This window comes from Macaca nemestrina, chromosome 10 (assembly GCF_043159975.1).
Source record: "Macaca nemestrina isolate mMacNem1 chromosome 10, mMacNem.hap1, whole genome shotgun sequence".
Taxonomy (NCBI): domain Eukaryota; kingdom Metazoa; phylum Chordata; class Mammalia; order Primates; family Cercopithecidae; genus Macaca; species Macaca nemestrina.
The window spans coordinates 31,375,617-31,390,222 of record NC_092134.1 but is presented as its reverse complement, the minus strand read 5'-3'; the positions used below and the strand labels follow the sequence as shown (position 1 = coordinate 31,390,222).

The 14,606-nt window shown below is 40.3% G+C and overlaps 1 protein-coding gene and 1 non-coding gene across 3 annotated transcripts in view; one reads left to right on the top strand and one right to left on the bottom strand.

Moving 5' to 3' along the window:
* Positions 1 to 14,606, bottom strand: part of LOC105493830 (N-acetylglucosamine-1-phosphate transferase subunits alpha and beta) — an 87,707-nt gene that overhangs the window by 35,524 nt on the left and 37,577 nt on the right. For both annotated transcript variants that reach the window (XM_011761759.3, XM_071071238.1), the window contains exons 3-7: positions 11,200 to 11,319; positions 9,719 to 9,760; positions 7,168 to 7,373; positions 1,409 to 1,473; positions 1,004 to 1,138 (exon numbers count right to left, since the gene is read on the bottom strand). In XM_011761759.3, the coding sequence (XP_011760061.2) occupies positions 1,004 to 1,138; positions 1,409 to 1,473; positions 7,168 to 7,373; positions 9,719 to 9,760; positions 11,200 to 11,319 (568 nt within the window). The remainder of the gene's footprint in view (positions 1 to 1,003; positions 1,139 to 1,408; positions 1,474 to 7,167; positions 7,374 to 9,718; positions 9,761 to 11,199; positions 11,320 to 14,606) is intronic.
* On the top strand, positions 11,074 to 11,174 carry LOC112428897 (small nucleolar RNA U13). Its single transcript, XR_003020961.1, has one exon. It is a non-coding gene; the product is annotated as a small nucleolar RNA U13 (small nucleolar RNA).

Below are 14,606 nucleotides of genomic sequence, written 5' to 3'. Positions count from 1 at the left end.
AAGTTAAAAGGAATTTCGTTGAGGGGGGGTGCATATAAAAACATGGTTAAGACAGGAACTAAGCAAAAACCCCTCTCTAGTCACCTCTAATCACAGCTCCTCCACCACTACTGCATCTTCAGCCTTTCCCCCTCAAAATTGTTAAATGACATACAACAGGAGGAAGTCAGAATCAGGTAAGCTAAACCCAGGGGCAGAACTCAAAGAGCATTTCTTTATAAAATCAAGAAAACTAGAACCTCATAAATTCTGAGGCAAGGACTTTATGCTCTCTACTCTAAGAGATGAGACATTCACGATTTACAACCTGAAACACTTCTGACAGAATAGCAGGCATCTTGACGTAAGGTCAAATAGAGAGAACACCTGCATGGACTATGTCCTAAGTCAATCAGACAAAGGCGTTGAAAACAATACATGTTAAGGAAAAGGCATGTCCCAGGCCAGCCTCCAGAGTCCACCTTAACAAATGGCATCAATGGTCAAACCTGAAGAGCGAATAAGTATCAATTTTAAATACACTTGTCCCTCAATTAGCTACTAATGAATGGTTCTCATTAGCAAATGTTCCATATATCTGAAGCACACTACCTTTATGAGTGAAAGCTTTGGGTAAACAACAGGCTGTGTGCATTGATGACATTTATGACTTCCCCTCATCTCCTCCTCCCATGCTTCCATTGTTCACACCCTAAGTTCCATCCGGGCCTTTGTCTACTTTGTCCACTGCTGCATCCCCAGCAGCTGTAATGTCACCTAAGACATTGTAGGAGCTCATCTGTTAAACAAATGAATCCTGCCCTATCTAGGAACCAAGCAAACGAAATAAGACTCTTAGATTTTTGCCCAAATTAAAAGTAAGGAATGAGGCTCTTCTGGCAGAACAGAATCCCTCTTTGCTTCTTATGTTTATCAGCTAAACTCTGAGAAAAAAATGGACCACAAGAATCACACATTAAATGAGAATGTGCCAGGCTAACTGCTCTATTTTCTATGTTCTTACCAGTTTGATTTTAGAGGAAAGATTTTCTGGCAATTTTGTTTTTAGTTGATTTGTTTCCTTGAATGTCGGTGGAAATCCACTCAGGAAAGCCAAATCTTGCATTAGCACTAATCCAGGGACTTCTTTATCTGTTGTCTAAAATAAGGGGAAAAACACAACTCATTTTCCACATCATGAGGCTGGTGAAAACCTACAGCTGAGAAAACTAATAAAGATCTAATGCATCACAACACAAGCTTCAAAATATGACTTTTAGGATTACTTGAATCAATAGTCATTAATATTAGTAAGCTACCCTTAGACAAAAAAAAAACATTAAAAAGATTCTCGAAGACAAACAGCTTTATTATTCATATTTTTATTCTAGTCTATTGTAAAAATGCAATTTAATTTAAAATAACATACCAAGTAGCCCCTCCATACTGTCTGTCTGTTGTTTCCTTTAAGCAGTCCAGAGTGGGCATCTTCAACTACAACCAAGAATACAATAAACAAGCACATTTTTAATGAATACTTAACTATGGTGTCTGGCAGAACATTGTGAAAACATTCTGAGACCTATTAAAGCAGCATAATATATGGTCCAAAAAAGGAAGCTGAAGGAGACAAAATTAGCCCATTCAACAAAAGGGGAACAGTGTAAATCAGTGTACATTGAAATGTTAAATTTCACAATACTATAAGTGACTGACACAAAGGGAATGCTTCATGGAAGCAAATTTAAGCTAGAATGCGAAGAAGGAAATGATAGGATGATAGAAATCACAGATGTATGTGCAAAGATGGGGGGAAAAAAGAATTGTTTGACTAGAGTAAAATATTTGGGAGTGGTGAGTACTAGGAAACAAGGGTAACCAAAGGGGGCCTTTGAATGCCAGGCAGTGGCATGTATGTTAACAGCAGGGGGCTACTATGGATCTTGTGGTTCCTTAAGAGGCACAGTTTTCTCAAAATGAATCCCTAAAATTCACTGGGTGCTGCTGCATGGAGCATCGTAAATCAGGGTAGGGATTGGGGGTGACACAGCCCCACTGGGACAGAGTTAGTGATGGGGACAAGTGAGATCAGCAAACTCGTTGCTGACATTCAGGGATTGTGGAAAACAGAAGACAGGTCAGAAAGCTCCAATTCTGATCTTCAAGATAAACAAAGAAGGCAGGTTCTCCAAATTATAGCCTGATGAGATGAGACGTCAATCCTGGGCATGAGTCTCAAGTGTACTAGAGTTACAAGGCACAGTAGCTCATGCCTGTAATCCCAGCACTTTGGGAGGCTGAGGCAGGAGTATCACTTGAGCCCGTAAGTTCTAGATCAGCCTGGACAACATGGCAAAACCCTGTCTTTACAACAAACAAACAAAAAACACAAAAACTAGCCGAGTGTGGTGGTGGTGGCGGTGGCGGTGGTGTGCACCTATAATCCCAGCTACTCCGCAGGCTGAGATGGGAGGATCATCTGAGCCCGGGAGTTGGGGCTGTGGTGAGCCACGATCATGCCACTGCACCCTAGCCTGGGGACAGAGTGAGACCTGGTCTCAAAAACTGAAACACAACAATATAGTTGGTAAGCACGGGAGAAAAGAAAGCCCTCATAATACACTGTTTATCTTAAAAGGAAGCACTGGCTGTTAAGAGTATGAGTTCATTACAACTTTATCAGATAAACTTTTCTCTCTCTCTTTCCATTGACATGATGAATTCTACCTAACAGATCTGGTATATGTATTTGTAATTCTAGCAAAGTAGCTAAGAGCATCTCATGTCATCTTCATGGATATAACAAAGATGTACAGGCTTGGTGCTCAGATGGGCTAGAACTTAACCAATTCTACCAAAGAGGTGAGATAACAAAGCCGCAATCAACCTAGAGGGAGGTTTAGGAGATTACTCACAGGTCCCGTCTTGCTGAACCCTCTATCAGTGTTTTGGAAGTTACAGAAGGCATGCTTGTGAAATGTGTAGATTCATATGAAGATGGCAGAGAAGCTATTGTCCTGGATAAGAAACTATGGATTCCCCAAATTTGTGACTATTTGGAGCAATGAGTCAAATCTGGCAAAATAAAATCTCCTATGAAGTAAAACCTTTATAACTTGGTACCAAAACCAACTATACAACCATAAACTAAAATAGGTATTTCAGCATTAGAGCATGTAAGTGTTTTTTTTTTTTAAAGGTAAGTTTTACTCAACAGTGAGTTCAGTATGAGTCTACAATGTGCTGTGGCCATACTGAATTTCCATCACATTTTTGTGTTTTTAAACAGAAGTAAAGTACATCGAATAAGAATAAAAAAGGTGACGATGTTCTCCAAAACTGAGTCATTAGGAAACCCTGTTGGGTTGACCTTCAAAATGTCCAGAATCCAACCCCTTCTTACCTTCACTGCACCTCCCTGGTCTAAGCAACCTTCCCTCTTGTCTGAATTATCACAACTTTTGCCCCTCCTCAGTCTATTTCCACCAAAGAAGCCAGACTGATCCCTCTGGAATGTAAGTCAGATCACATTACATTTCCACTCAAAACCCTCTGGTGATTCCGCATCCCACTCCAAGTTAAAGCCAGGTCCTTGTTATGGGTACCAAGGCTTATGCCATTTGGTCCCCCGCTTACTTCTTCAGGTTCATCTACTGCCTGTCTCTGCCTTGTTTACTTCATTCCAGCCACACTGGCCTCCTTGCTTTTCTTCAAACATGCCAGATACACTCCTGCCTCAGGGCCTTTGCAATGGCTATTCTACTTACTCAGATCACTCTTTCCCCAGATAGTCACGTTGCTGGCTACCTCACCTTCTTCACATTTCCACTCAAAAGTCACCTTCTGAGTGAGGAATGTCCCTACCATCCAAATTAGAATTGCAATCCCCCTGCCCTGGCCGACACTTCTCTGCTGCTGCCCCTGCTTGTGTTTTTTGTTTGTTTGTTTGTTTTTTTCCACAGCATTATCTTCTACAAACTATGTAATCTACTTATTTATTGCATTTACCGTCTGACTCCCTCCACCAAGATGTAAACTCAAGATAAGGGCAGAGATTTTTGTCCATCTGTTCCCTGCTCTATCTTCAGTACAGGGAACAGTACCTGGCACATGGCAGGCACTTAATAAGCACTCGTTAAATGGACAGTCCTGCTCTCCCTGCCAAGACAGAACCACACTAAAATAGAATGTTCACTTCCCATTGACACATTTTAGAAGTAATCTGAGAAGAGCAAACTGGGACACTCACAAGTCCCTGAGAGACAACCAAAGAAAGGAAAATAAAATGTCCCAAGGGAGAGGGATTACATGAGTTCTGTGTGACCATAGGAGGTACAACTTTAACCTATATGAGAAAGTTATAAGGAAGCAGTTTGTGGTTCCTTTTGAAAGTCAGTTTAGGGAGGCCGAGACGGGCGGATCACGAGGTCGGGAGATCGAGACCATCCTGGTTAACACGGTGAAACCCCGTCTCTACTAAAAAATACAAAAAACTAGCCGGGCGAGGTGGCGGGCGCCTGTAGTCCCAGCTACTCGGGAGGCTGAGGCAGGAGAATGGCGTGAACCCGGGAGGCGGAGCTTGCAGTGAGCTGAGATCCGGCCACTGCACTCCAGCCTGGGTGACAGAGCGAGACTCCGTCTCAAAAAAAAAAAAAAAAAAAAAAAGAAAGTCAGTTTAGTCTAGAGGTAAAATGAACTGCCACTGGAGGAAATTTGTTTGCTATAAATCAGAAAGTGTAAGCTTGATTGGAAAACTACTTTGCTGAGTAGACCCCGCTCCAGGCTGCAGATGGAATATGTGAGTGCTGAGGTACAAATCAGTTCAGGATCTATAGAGGGGGGATATATTTATACTTGGAAAGATTAACATTTCCTTTCATACTAAAAATAACTTTTTTTTTTTTTTTTCCAGACAGAGTCTCACTCTTGCACAGGCTGGAGATCACTGGTATAATCTCAGCTCACTGCAGTCTCAACCTCCCAGGCTCAAGCGATCCTCCCATCTCAGCCTCCCAAGTAGCTGGGATTACAGGTGTATGCCATCATGCCAGACTAATTTTCGGTTTTTTTTGTAAAGACAGGGTTTTGCCATGTTACCAAGGCTGGTTTTGAACTCCTGAGCTCAAGCAATCTGCCCACCTTGACCTCCCAAAGTGCTGGGATTACAGGCGTGAGCCACCACACCCAACCTCAAACTAAAAATAACTTGTTAAGTATCAGGGAGCAAGCACTGTTAGGCACTGATCGGGACATAAACTGGTGAGTGGTAAGTTTTCTGTTCAACAAAAAAAATTCCATGAGAAAAACCATAAACCCCTGTGCAATCAAACCTGAGTTATGAGTTAGATTGTAAGTATTATAGAAATGCAGGAAAGTAAAAATAAAAATAAAATCATGATGAATATATTAGTCTGGGAGCTTCATGAAGGAGAGAGGGCTTAAAGTGGGGCTGAATGAAGCAGGGGATGGACTGAGAGGGAAGGAGAAGGGGACAGGCAGCGGGACACAAGGCCTAGCACCACATGTGTGAAGACACTGACAGCTGCAACATGATGTGGGGAAGGCAGGGATATGGGGATCAACTGACAAAATCAAGGCAATTAAAGCTGAATCCCAAACACCAGGAAAAGAAGTTTGTATCCATGTGAAAAGCAAACATACACTGCTATATTATTCTTTTCATAAAGGCAGTGAACCCATAAAATCAGGGTTTTCAGGTTTATTTGAGACCTGTGTGCCAGACAGACTGAGATGGACTTTACACAGACAGAGCAGGAGTCTTATTACTGGAGTCTGAGGGAATTCAGTCTGGTGTGGAGGAAATAAGTAAGGTAAGAACCTAAGAATCATGTGCAAAAAAAGAAAAGCAAGTCATACGATGAAGTTAATTATTAGTTATATATGTAAAAGGTAAGAAGGGGTCAAAGATGGTTCCAAAGATTTAAGCTGGGAGGTACGACACTGGCAGAATGGGAGCTAGAGAACTAGACTTGGTGTTGGAAAGGGAACATGACAGCTTTCATTTTATACATAAAAACCACAGACCTTCCAAATAGAGACAATCCATGCAGAGGAGGAATGAGTCAGACAAGAGGCTAGAGCAGAAGATGCAGGTTATGGGCTCAGCAGTGCACTGGCCAAGTGGGAGAATGGGATCTCTAAGGATGTGGGTGCAGTTTTATGCCAGGAATTACCATTTTAATTCCATTATCTGCCCAAATCATCTGTTGTCTTATAAACAAGAGAAATTTGTTTTTCACAGTTCTGGTGGCCAAAGTCTGAGATCAGATTGCCAGCACGCTTGGGTTTTGGTGAGGGTACTCTTCCAGGCTGCAGAGGGCATCTTCTCACAACGCCACATGGTGGAGAGCAGAGGGAGCTCTCTGGAGTCTCTTCTGCTATTATTTATTATTTTGAGGCAAGGCCTCACTCTACTGTCCAGGCTGGAGAACCGCTCAGCCTTGAATTCCTGGGCTCAAGCGATCCTCCTGCCTTAGCCTCCCAAGTAGCTAGGACTACAGGCACATACCACCATGTCCAGCTGTGTTTTTGTTTTTGTTGTTGTTGTTGTTGTTATTGTTTGGTAGAGACAAGTTCTCACTATGTTGCCCAGGCTGGTCTTGAACTCCTTAGGCTCAAGCAATCCTCCTTAGTTTCCCAAAATTGCTGGGATTACAGGTATGAGCCACTATGCCCAGCCGAGGATCTCTTTTATAAGGGCACTAATCCCATCAAAGGCTCCACCTCCCAATACCATCATGCTGGGGGTTATGATTTCAACATACAAATTTTGGAGGAAACACAAACATTCAGTTCATATATCTCAGAATGAATACTCCAGGTATGTTCTGTCCAAACTGCAGAACGCAACCTTGTAGAGGAGTTATATGGTAGAAAAATTGCCTCTAGAATAACTCATGGCCAAGAGAACAAGGTAATTATGATGTCAGATTGAAGGTCCTCATCACAGCACAGAAAGGTATGTGTATTACACAGAGTAAAATATATGCAGCAATCCCTTTTTGAGGTTAGGCCAAAATACAATGGCAGCTCTTTTGCTTCTCTTTGTGCATTTTTAGAAAAGTTTATCAGACACTTAACAATGAATTGTTTCTATTCCACTCAGAATTTTGTTATTCAAACATCCAATGATAATATGATTTTAAAATATCCATAAAAAGATCTTACCATCCTTAGTACTGTCAAAAACAACAACTGAGACATTAGTAGAAGGGTTTTTTGGTTTTGCAACATTGAATATGTCACTGGCAGAATGAAAAGAAGGATAAAGAGATGGCAGGTCCTTCAGGGTGATGCTGGCTGGCAGGGCTGGGTCCAGGACAAGCATGGGCACCTTGATGCAGTGCGTCAGCAAACACTCTAACTGCTTCTCACTGGAAAGAAACACCAACATGCTCACAGCTACATTCTTGAAATGCAATCGACAATGAGAAGCTTGTCATACTACTGAATTTTTCAGATTTTTTATAGCCCATCAAAAAAATCATAGTATTTTAACAAATGAAGACTTTTATCTCATGGATACAAAAATTAAGTTCGCAAGTATGATATAAAATTGTTCAATCCAACTCTAAAGATAGAGCTTCCAAACTCCCACTAATAAGACCCCCACCAATATTTACTAACTCCAAAGTGCACATGAAATTAAGCACTTCATTACTATCATTTTTAAAAGATTATTCATAATTCCAATAAAGCCCATTATTGGGCAGATTAGGAAGGAGGTAGATTCTGGTTAATAGAGTGTCATGTTACCAGATACAAGTTACCAATTCCAGTTAGAAAACAACTAAACGCATTGGATATGACACTGCATTGATGTAAACAAAAGCAACTGTGACAAGGTTCTAATATAAATTTATATGAGATATTTCTATCTGATTATAAGAAATATCTACAATAAACCTATTACCTGAATAAACAAATGGATGGTCAAAGGACATGGCTAGAAAATTCACAAAGTAGGACCAATAACCAGTCAAACAGTATAAAAAATTGTTCAACTTCCTTTATAAAGAAATGTAAAAGAAAACAAAGAGCTATCACCTTTACTAAATTAGCACCCCTCAAAAAATGATGACTCAATATTAGCACAAATGCAGTAAATCTACTTATCTTAAATACTGCTGGTATCACTCCAAACGACACCAACTCTTTTGGGAAAGCAAGTTGGTAATATATACATATATGCTTGTCTAATACGCATATGCAATACATACATACTTATTCAGAACCATAAAAACATATATAGGCTTCTTCCTCAGTAACCTTACTTTCAGGAATCTAGTCCAGTCCAAGTATGGAAGAGAAACAAAACAGAAAAAACAAACCCACACACAGAAAATGCCACAGACCCAAATATAAGAATCATGAAATAATGACAATAGTGAAATACAGAAATGTCTAACATTTAGTAAATTACAGTACTCACTTTATGGAATATTATACAACTATTAAAACTGAAAGATATGAAGTATGAAGATAATACATCAACATGATACATATGTATAATTACATAAAGTTTAAAAAGTAGGATACAAAACTGCACACAAGATTATAAACTACAACTACTCAAATATGCATGAAAAGGGAATAATAAAAATAACAGTTGTTAAATAAGGGTTATAAAATTTTGTGAGTTTTTTCTTTTCACTTTCTTCTCAATCTTTCTTCGTGTTGTACTATTGCTTTTATTTAAATAATTTAAAAACCATTTAAAAACCAGTATTAATGTTAATATAGTTTATAAATAAAGTTATATAATTAACATAAAAAGATAGCTTAGAAGGCACTTCTGAGGCCTGACACGGTGGCTCACACCTGTAATCCCAATACTATGGGAGGCCGAGGCGGGCAGATCACCTGAGGCTGCAAGTTTGAGACCAGCCTGACCAACATGGAGAAACCCTGTCTCTACTAAAAACACAAAATTAGCTGGGCGTGGTGGTGCATGCCTGTAATCCCAACTACTTGGGAGGCTGAGGCAAGAGAATTGCTTGAACCTGGGAGGCGGAGGTTGCGGTGAGCCGAGATTGCACCATTGCACTCCAGCCTGGGCAACAAGAGCAAACTCCATCTCAAAAAAAAAAAAGAAGGCACTTCTGGATCTTGAAATTCTCAGGATCTTCTCCATCAATAAGCATTTTAAAAAGTCTGATGGTTAAGTGGGTAGGTGACAATTAACAGAGATGGCTTGTCAGTGAGAGAGTCTTGTTTTAAGGACCTGTCAGAGTCAGGAATGACTCAAGTCAAGATAGGTGTATTTGGTTCTTCTTGTTGGGCTAAATCTCCTTCCTAGGTTCTTAAACATAAAATGTACAGCTTTTAAAGATAAGGACGTATATATTGAACCTACAAGTAAATGATGGACATAAATTTTATAAATGAAAATACTGGGTAGAAGTTAGAGTATAAGTGGACCAAGAGAATAATGCACCAAGACAGATTAATAGGAGGGAACTATAGAGAAGGAAATCTTGGGACTCTAACCCTCCCCAATGCAGTGAAGCTTTGGTTAGCAAAATAACCAGAGTTCTCAATCAACTATGCACTCAGCACTGCAAAATTTCCCATCTAATAGATGTACCTAATTTGGGGTCAAAAACTATATGGATAATAGAGTAAATAGAAAATCCTGAATACCCAACAAAAATAAATAATCTGAAATTTCACTTCTATCTTTCAATTTTTATTCTTGAGAGGAAATCAAAATGCTTACCTCTTCTTAGTTGGTTCCGTTGTGTTTTTCCCAAGGATTTCTCTAATAAAAGGCAAATACAGTTTATTACATACATATGGACTAGTGGTAACCCTAAATGTGAGTAAGAGGGACTGACAATGCTTACCACACTTAAAATGCATAATGAATTATATGTTCCAGTGAAATATTACCAACAATACTGTACCTCCCACTGTAACCAAGACAGTTTGCTTAAAGCATAAACTTTTATATTTTATTAGTAAAACATTGTACCTGGCTGCCAGCCATTTTCATGCACTGGGTAAGTCGTATAACCTCAAACAAAGAGAAAATGAATTTGCTCCAATATAAGGTGGCCAAAGACCTGCACTGGGATGCACTCTTGACATTCACAAAGAAGTCAACAAGTAGGTACTAACAAATACTCCTAACGAATCAAAGGGGAATTACATCCGCCAGGTTCCTACCCCTGATGGCTATCCAGAAGTCTGCTGTATCTTTCCCAGATAAAGTAAATAAAATGACCAATCTCATATATTAAATAAAAAATACCAAAGTTTCTAATTCCATAATCTGGAATTTATTCCTAAATGGCATAAAGGGAATATACCTTTTACTGCCATTTTCAAATGGAAACAAGTCTGTGGCCCTATTATATTTTTTAAGGGAAGAATCTGTCTTACTATGGAGATATCTGTCATAACAAACACTTATTTCAAGAAGATACCACACCTGGGGCTCTAAATGAGTAAGCAGGCAGCCAGGGGGGTGGGGGAGGGGGTCCTCTGTCTTTAAGTCCCTTGGAGAGCAAGCCATCACTAGAGCACCACATTCATAAAATCATCTAACAAAGTGAGGCCAGTATCTGGCAAGAGTGGCTGAGTCCTCCTTAGGCACCAAGAAACACAGGCCAGATGGATGACTGCCAAGATCTCGTAATGGCATGAACTGAGAGGCAAGTTTGTTTGGATGGCACTGTGAAAATCAACTTATCTTTGGCTAATGCATGCTTGCTTGTACTCACGGGACGATGTGTTTTGTTTTGTTTCTTTTTCTTTTTTGAGACAGGGTCTTGCTCTGTCACCCAAGTTGGAAGGCAGTGGCACAATCACGGCTCACTGCAATCTCAACCTCCTGAGCTCAAATGATTCTCCTGCCTCAGCCTCCCAAGTAGGTGGGACTGCAGGCGTGCGCCACCACACCCAACAATATTTTTTTTTTTTGTAGAGATGAAGTCTCACTATGTTGCCCAGTCTGGTCTTGAACTCCTGGCCTCAAGTGATCCTCCCATCTCCACCTCCCAAAGTTCTGAGATTACAGGTGTGAGGCACCATGCCTGGCCTGTTTTGTTTTTTAAGAATCAGTTTTACCAGATCCTTTTGTAGTTCATTAGCATGATGATTGGGTTTTCATGCTCATGTGTGAGATGTGCCACCCTCAGACCTTATTACATCGCCACATTACCCATCTGATGTGGGAAAAAAAAAAATCAGTTTTACCTCATTGCTTTCTGCTCCTCCTCCATCTGTTCTCTGACCTGCTGTAGCTCCTTCAGTAGTTCAAGATCTGTGCCATTCACCCAGGTGTAAACAACGTCAATCGGCATGGGCAGGCACAGCCTAGAGCAAACCAAGAAATCCTACAGTTTAAATGAATTTTTCCAATATATTTGGGAATACGAATCTCACAGGGCTTAAACCCAGAGATTAAGAAAAAAAAAAATCTATGAAGAAGTAATCCAACCATGACATATTATCACAGAACTGCATGTTTTCAAACTGTAGCTGGGGGGCTAATATTTGTCAGGTACCTTCTCTGTGAGTTGTATTATGCTAGACACGTACGTAATTTGCATCGCTTGATCCTCACAGCCACTCTGTAAGAAGGCTAATATTAAAGATTTAAAGATGGTTCGTGGATGAAGTAGAGTAGTCTTGGAAGCTCAGTTTACATTAAACTGCCTGTTCTCATAATTTAGCAAACAAGGACGCTGGGACACAAATGCAGTCAAACATAGAAAATAAATTAGAAGTTTAAAGAACAAAATTACAGGCTCTGCACAGTGGCTCACACCTATAACCACAGCACTTTGGGAGGCCAGAATGAGAGGATCACTTGAGCCCAGGAGTTTGAGACCAGCCTGGGCAACATAGTGAGAACCTGTCTCTACAAAAAATTTTAAAAATCAGCTGGGTATGGTGGTGTGCATCTGTAGTCCCAGCTACTCAGAAGGCTGAGGTGGGACTATAGTGAGCTATGATTGTACCACTGCACTTCAGCCCGGGTGATAGATCGAGGCCTTGTCTCTAAAAAAAAAGAACAAATTACAAAAAAAGTTATCAAAACCTACAATGAAGACCTAGCCCTACTTAATGCTGTAGACTTCTTGTGCCTTGCTCCCCGCAAGCCCGGACCCTCCCCAGCCTAACCTTTGCTTTTCCTTTTTTTTTTTTTTTTTTGTTCACAGCACTTACTACTTTTGTAACATATTAAATAATTAACTTGTAACCTATTCCATTAATTATGTGTGGCCCTCTCCTAGAATGTAAGCTCCAAGAAAGCAGAAAACTTTCCTGCTTTGTTCTCTAAAGTATCCAAGCAATGAGAAGAGTGCCTGGCACACAGGAGCCCAATAAGTATCTGCTGACATATGAGACACTAGTACAGAAGACCTTCCTGAACTTGCACCATTTCTTCCTGATCATCTTATCCCATAATAAAGAGTCAGGCAGGCTTTTAACTACTGAGTATGTTGTTTAAGCCTCACCTTAGTGATTTTACCCAGATTTTATCCCTGCCAAAAGCACTCTTCCCTTTTCTCTCACTTTTCAAAAACCTACCCATCTTTCAGGGGCCTGCCCGGATGCATGCCACTCTGACTTATGACACAGGAGTTCATGTGTATGTACATCTGGGTACTGACATTACTTTAGATCAGGGGTGTCCAACCTTTTGGCTTTCCTGAGCCACAGTGGGAGAAGAATTGTCTTGGGTCACACATAAAATACACTAACACTAAAAATAGTTGATGAGCTAAAACAAAACAAAAAACATGCAAAAAAAAATCTCATCATGTTTTAAGAAAGTTTACAAATTTGTGTTGGGTCACATTCAAAGCCGTTCTTGGCCACATGTGGCCCGCAGGTTGGACAAATTTGCTTTAGATAGTGCTATTTCATGTTTAGTACTTTCCAAGAAACTGTATGGGTTTCGCAGTCTGATTTTTAGGCCACGGACCAAAGCATACCATCCTTTTATCCTCCTCACAGCCCAGGCACAGCCTAGACTTTCTACCATATTATCTTGTGGTAATATGGTAGACTTGCTACCATATTATCTCGTGGGAAAATAAATACCATTTGGTAGATAAATCTTTTGAATTATGGAAGGAAAAAATAAACAGAAATGACAACAACCTTTAGCTTACAAGAAGTAGGGGAGATAACTGGATGAGTTTATCCATTCACTGAATAATTCTTATTGAGCACTTAGTATATGCTAGGTACTGTTCTAGGTGCACAGGTTTCAGCAGTAAATAAAACAAAGCCCAAATCTGTGCTTTCATGGAGCTTACATTCCAGAAGGGAGAAGACAGGAAATAAATCAAATAAATAAAGTCAGATGATGTTAAATGTTGTGGAGAAAGTAAAGCAGCAAATGGGGATAGAAAGAGTGCCTATGGGGTGGAGGGGGTGGTCAGTTTTAAATAGGGAGATCAGAGATGGCCTCAGTAAATTCAGCAAAGAGATGAAGGAAGTGAGGAAGCTAGCCAGGTGGGTAACTGGGAGAAGAATGTGCCAGAGAAAGGGAATACCAAATGCAAATGCCCTGAGGCAGGAACATATCTTGCTTGTTCAAGGACCCAGAGGCCAAGTTCCCTGAGCAGAGGGGAGAGAGCAAATGGAAGAGAACAGTGGAAAATAAAGATCAAAGAGACAACAGAGTTCCAGAGCTTCATCAGGAAAATAAGGAATCAACTTATTCTCTGGCATATGTGATAGCTGAGTATTTACCAACTGTCTTGTCAAGTTTCACCACTGCCTGTAGAATAAGGTCCAAAGTCCTTCATAATCTGCACCTTGTGTTCTGGATGATCCAATTGTATACCCTTGTCCAAAGACGAAACGAACTTGCAGGCCTTTGTACCTTTGAACATGCTTTTCCTTCTGCCTAGAACATTCTTTCTTTCATGCTTCCTTTAACCACCTCCTCCTTCCTCAACCCCCTCCCTTCCCTCACCCCTCACAAAGAGAATCTATAGCTTAATATGCAGCTTCCACACTACTTTGGACTGTAAGGAATCCTGATCGTACTGTGTTGTGCTATTTTCCATGCAGCCCTATCTTCCACTAGATGGAATATCTCTAGGGCAGAAATTGTATCATGCATTCTGTGCCCTGCTTCATTAATTATTTCCTCTCTTTCCTACATCTTCAGGCTCTCTCTCCCTACTGTAATGATTTACAAAGGTTTCCCTATCTAGGGTTTTTCAGAATTTATCAATAAACAAATTCTAGTGTTTGTAGAATTTCTTTTTCTCACAAGCTCTCAGGTAATGCTGATGTTGCTGCTCCAGAAATTGCACTTTGGGAACCACTGATATACATGTAGGTTATATACTTCACTTTTTTTCCCCCTAAAATGCCAGTTCTATCTATATAAGGCCAATGAGTTCATTTTGTTCACCACTATATGCCTAGGGCCTAGAACAGTTCCTCCCACATGGGTGGGGTTTAATACATATTTGTTGCCTATTAGTTCATTCCTTTATCATATATACATCAGTCTTTCTCATTAAAAAAAAAAAAAAAATCCATCTGCCTCACACTGCCTACATGTAAATTATCCAAGGTCATCTCATTCCCAGCCTCCCAGGTGATTTATGCTCAGACTAACAATAAATTTT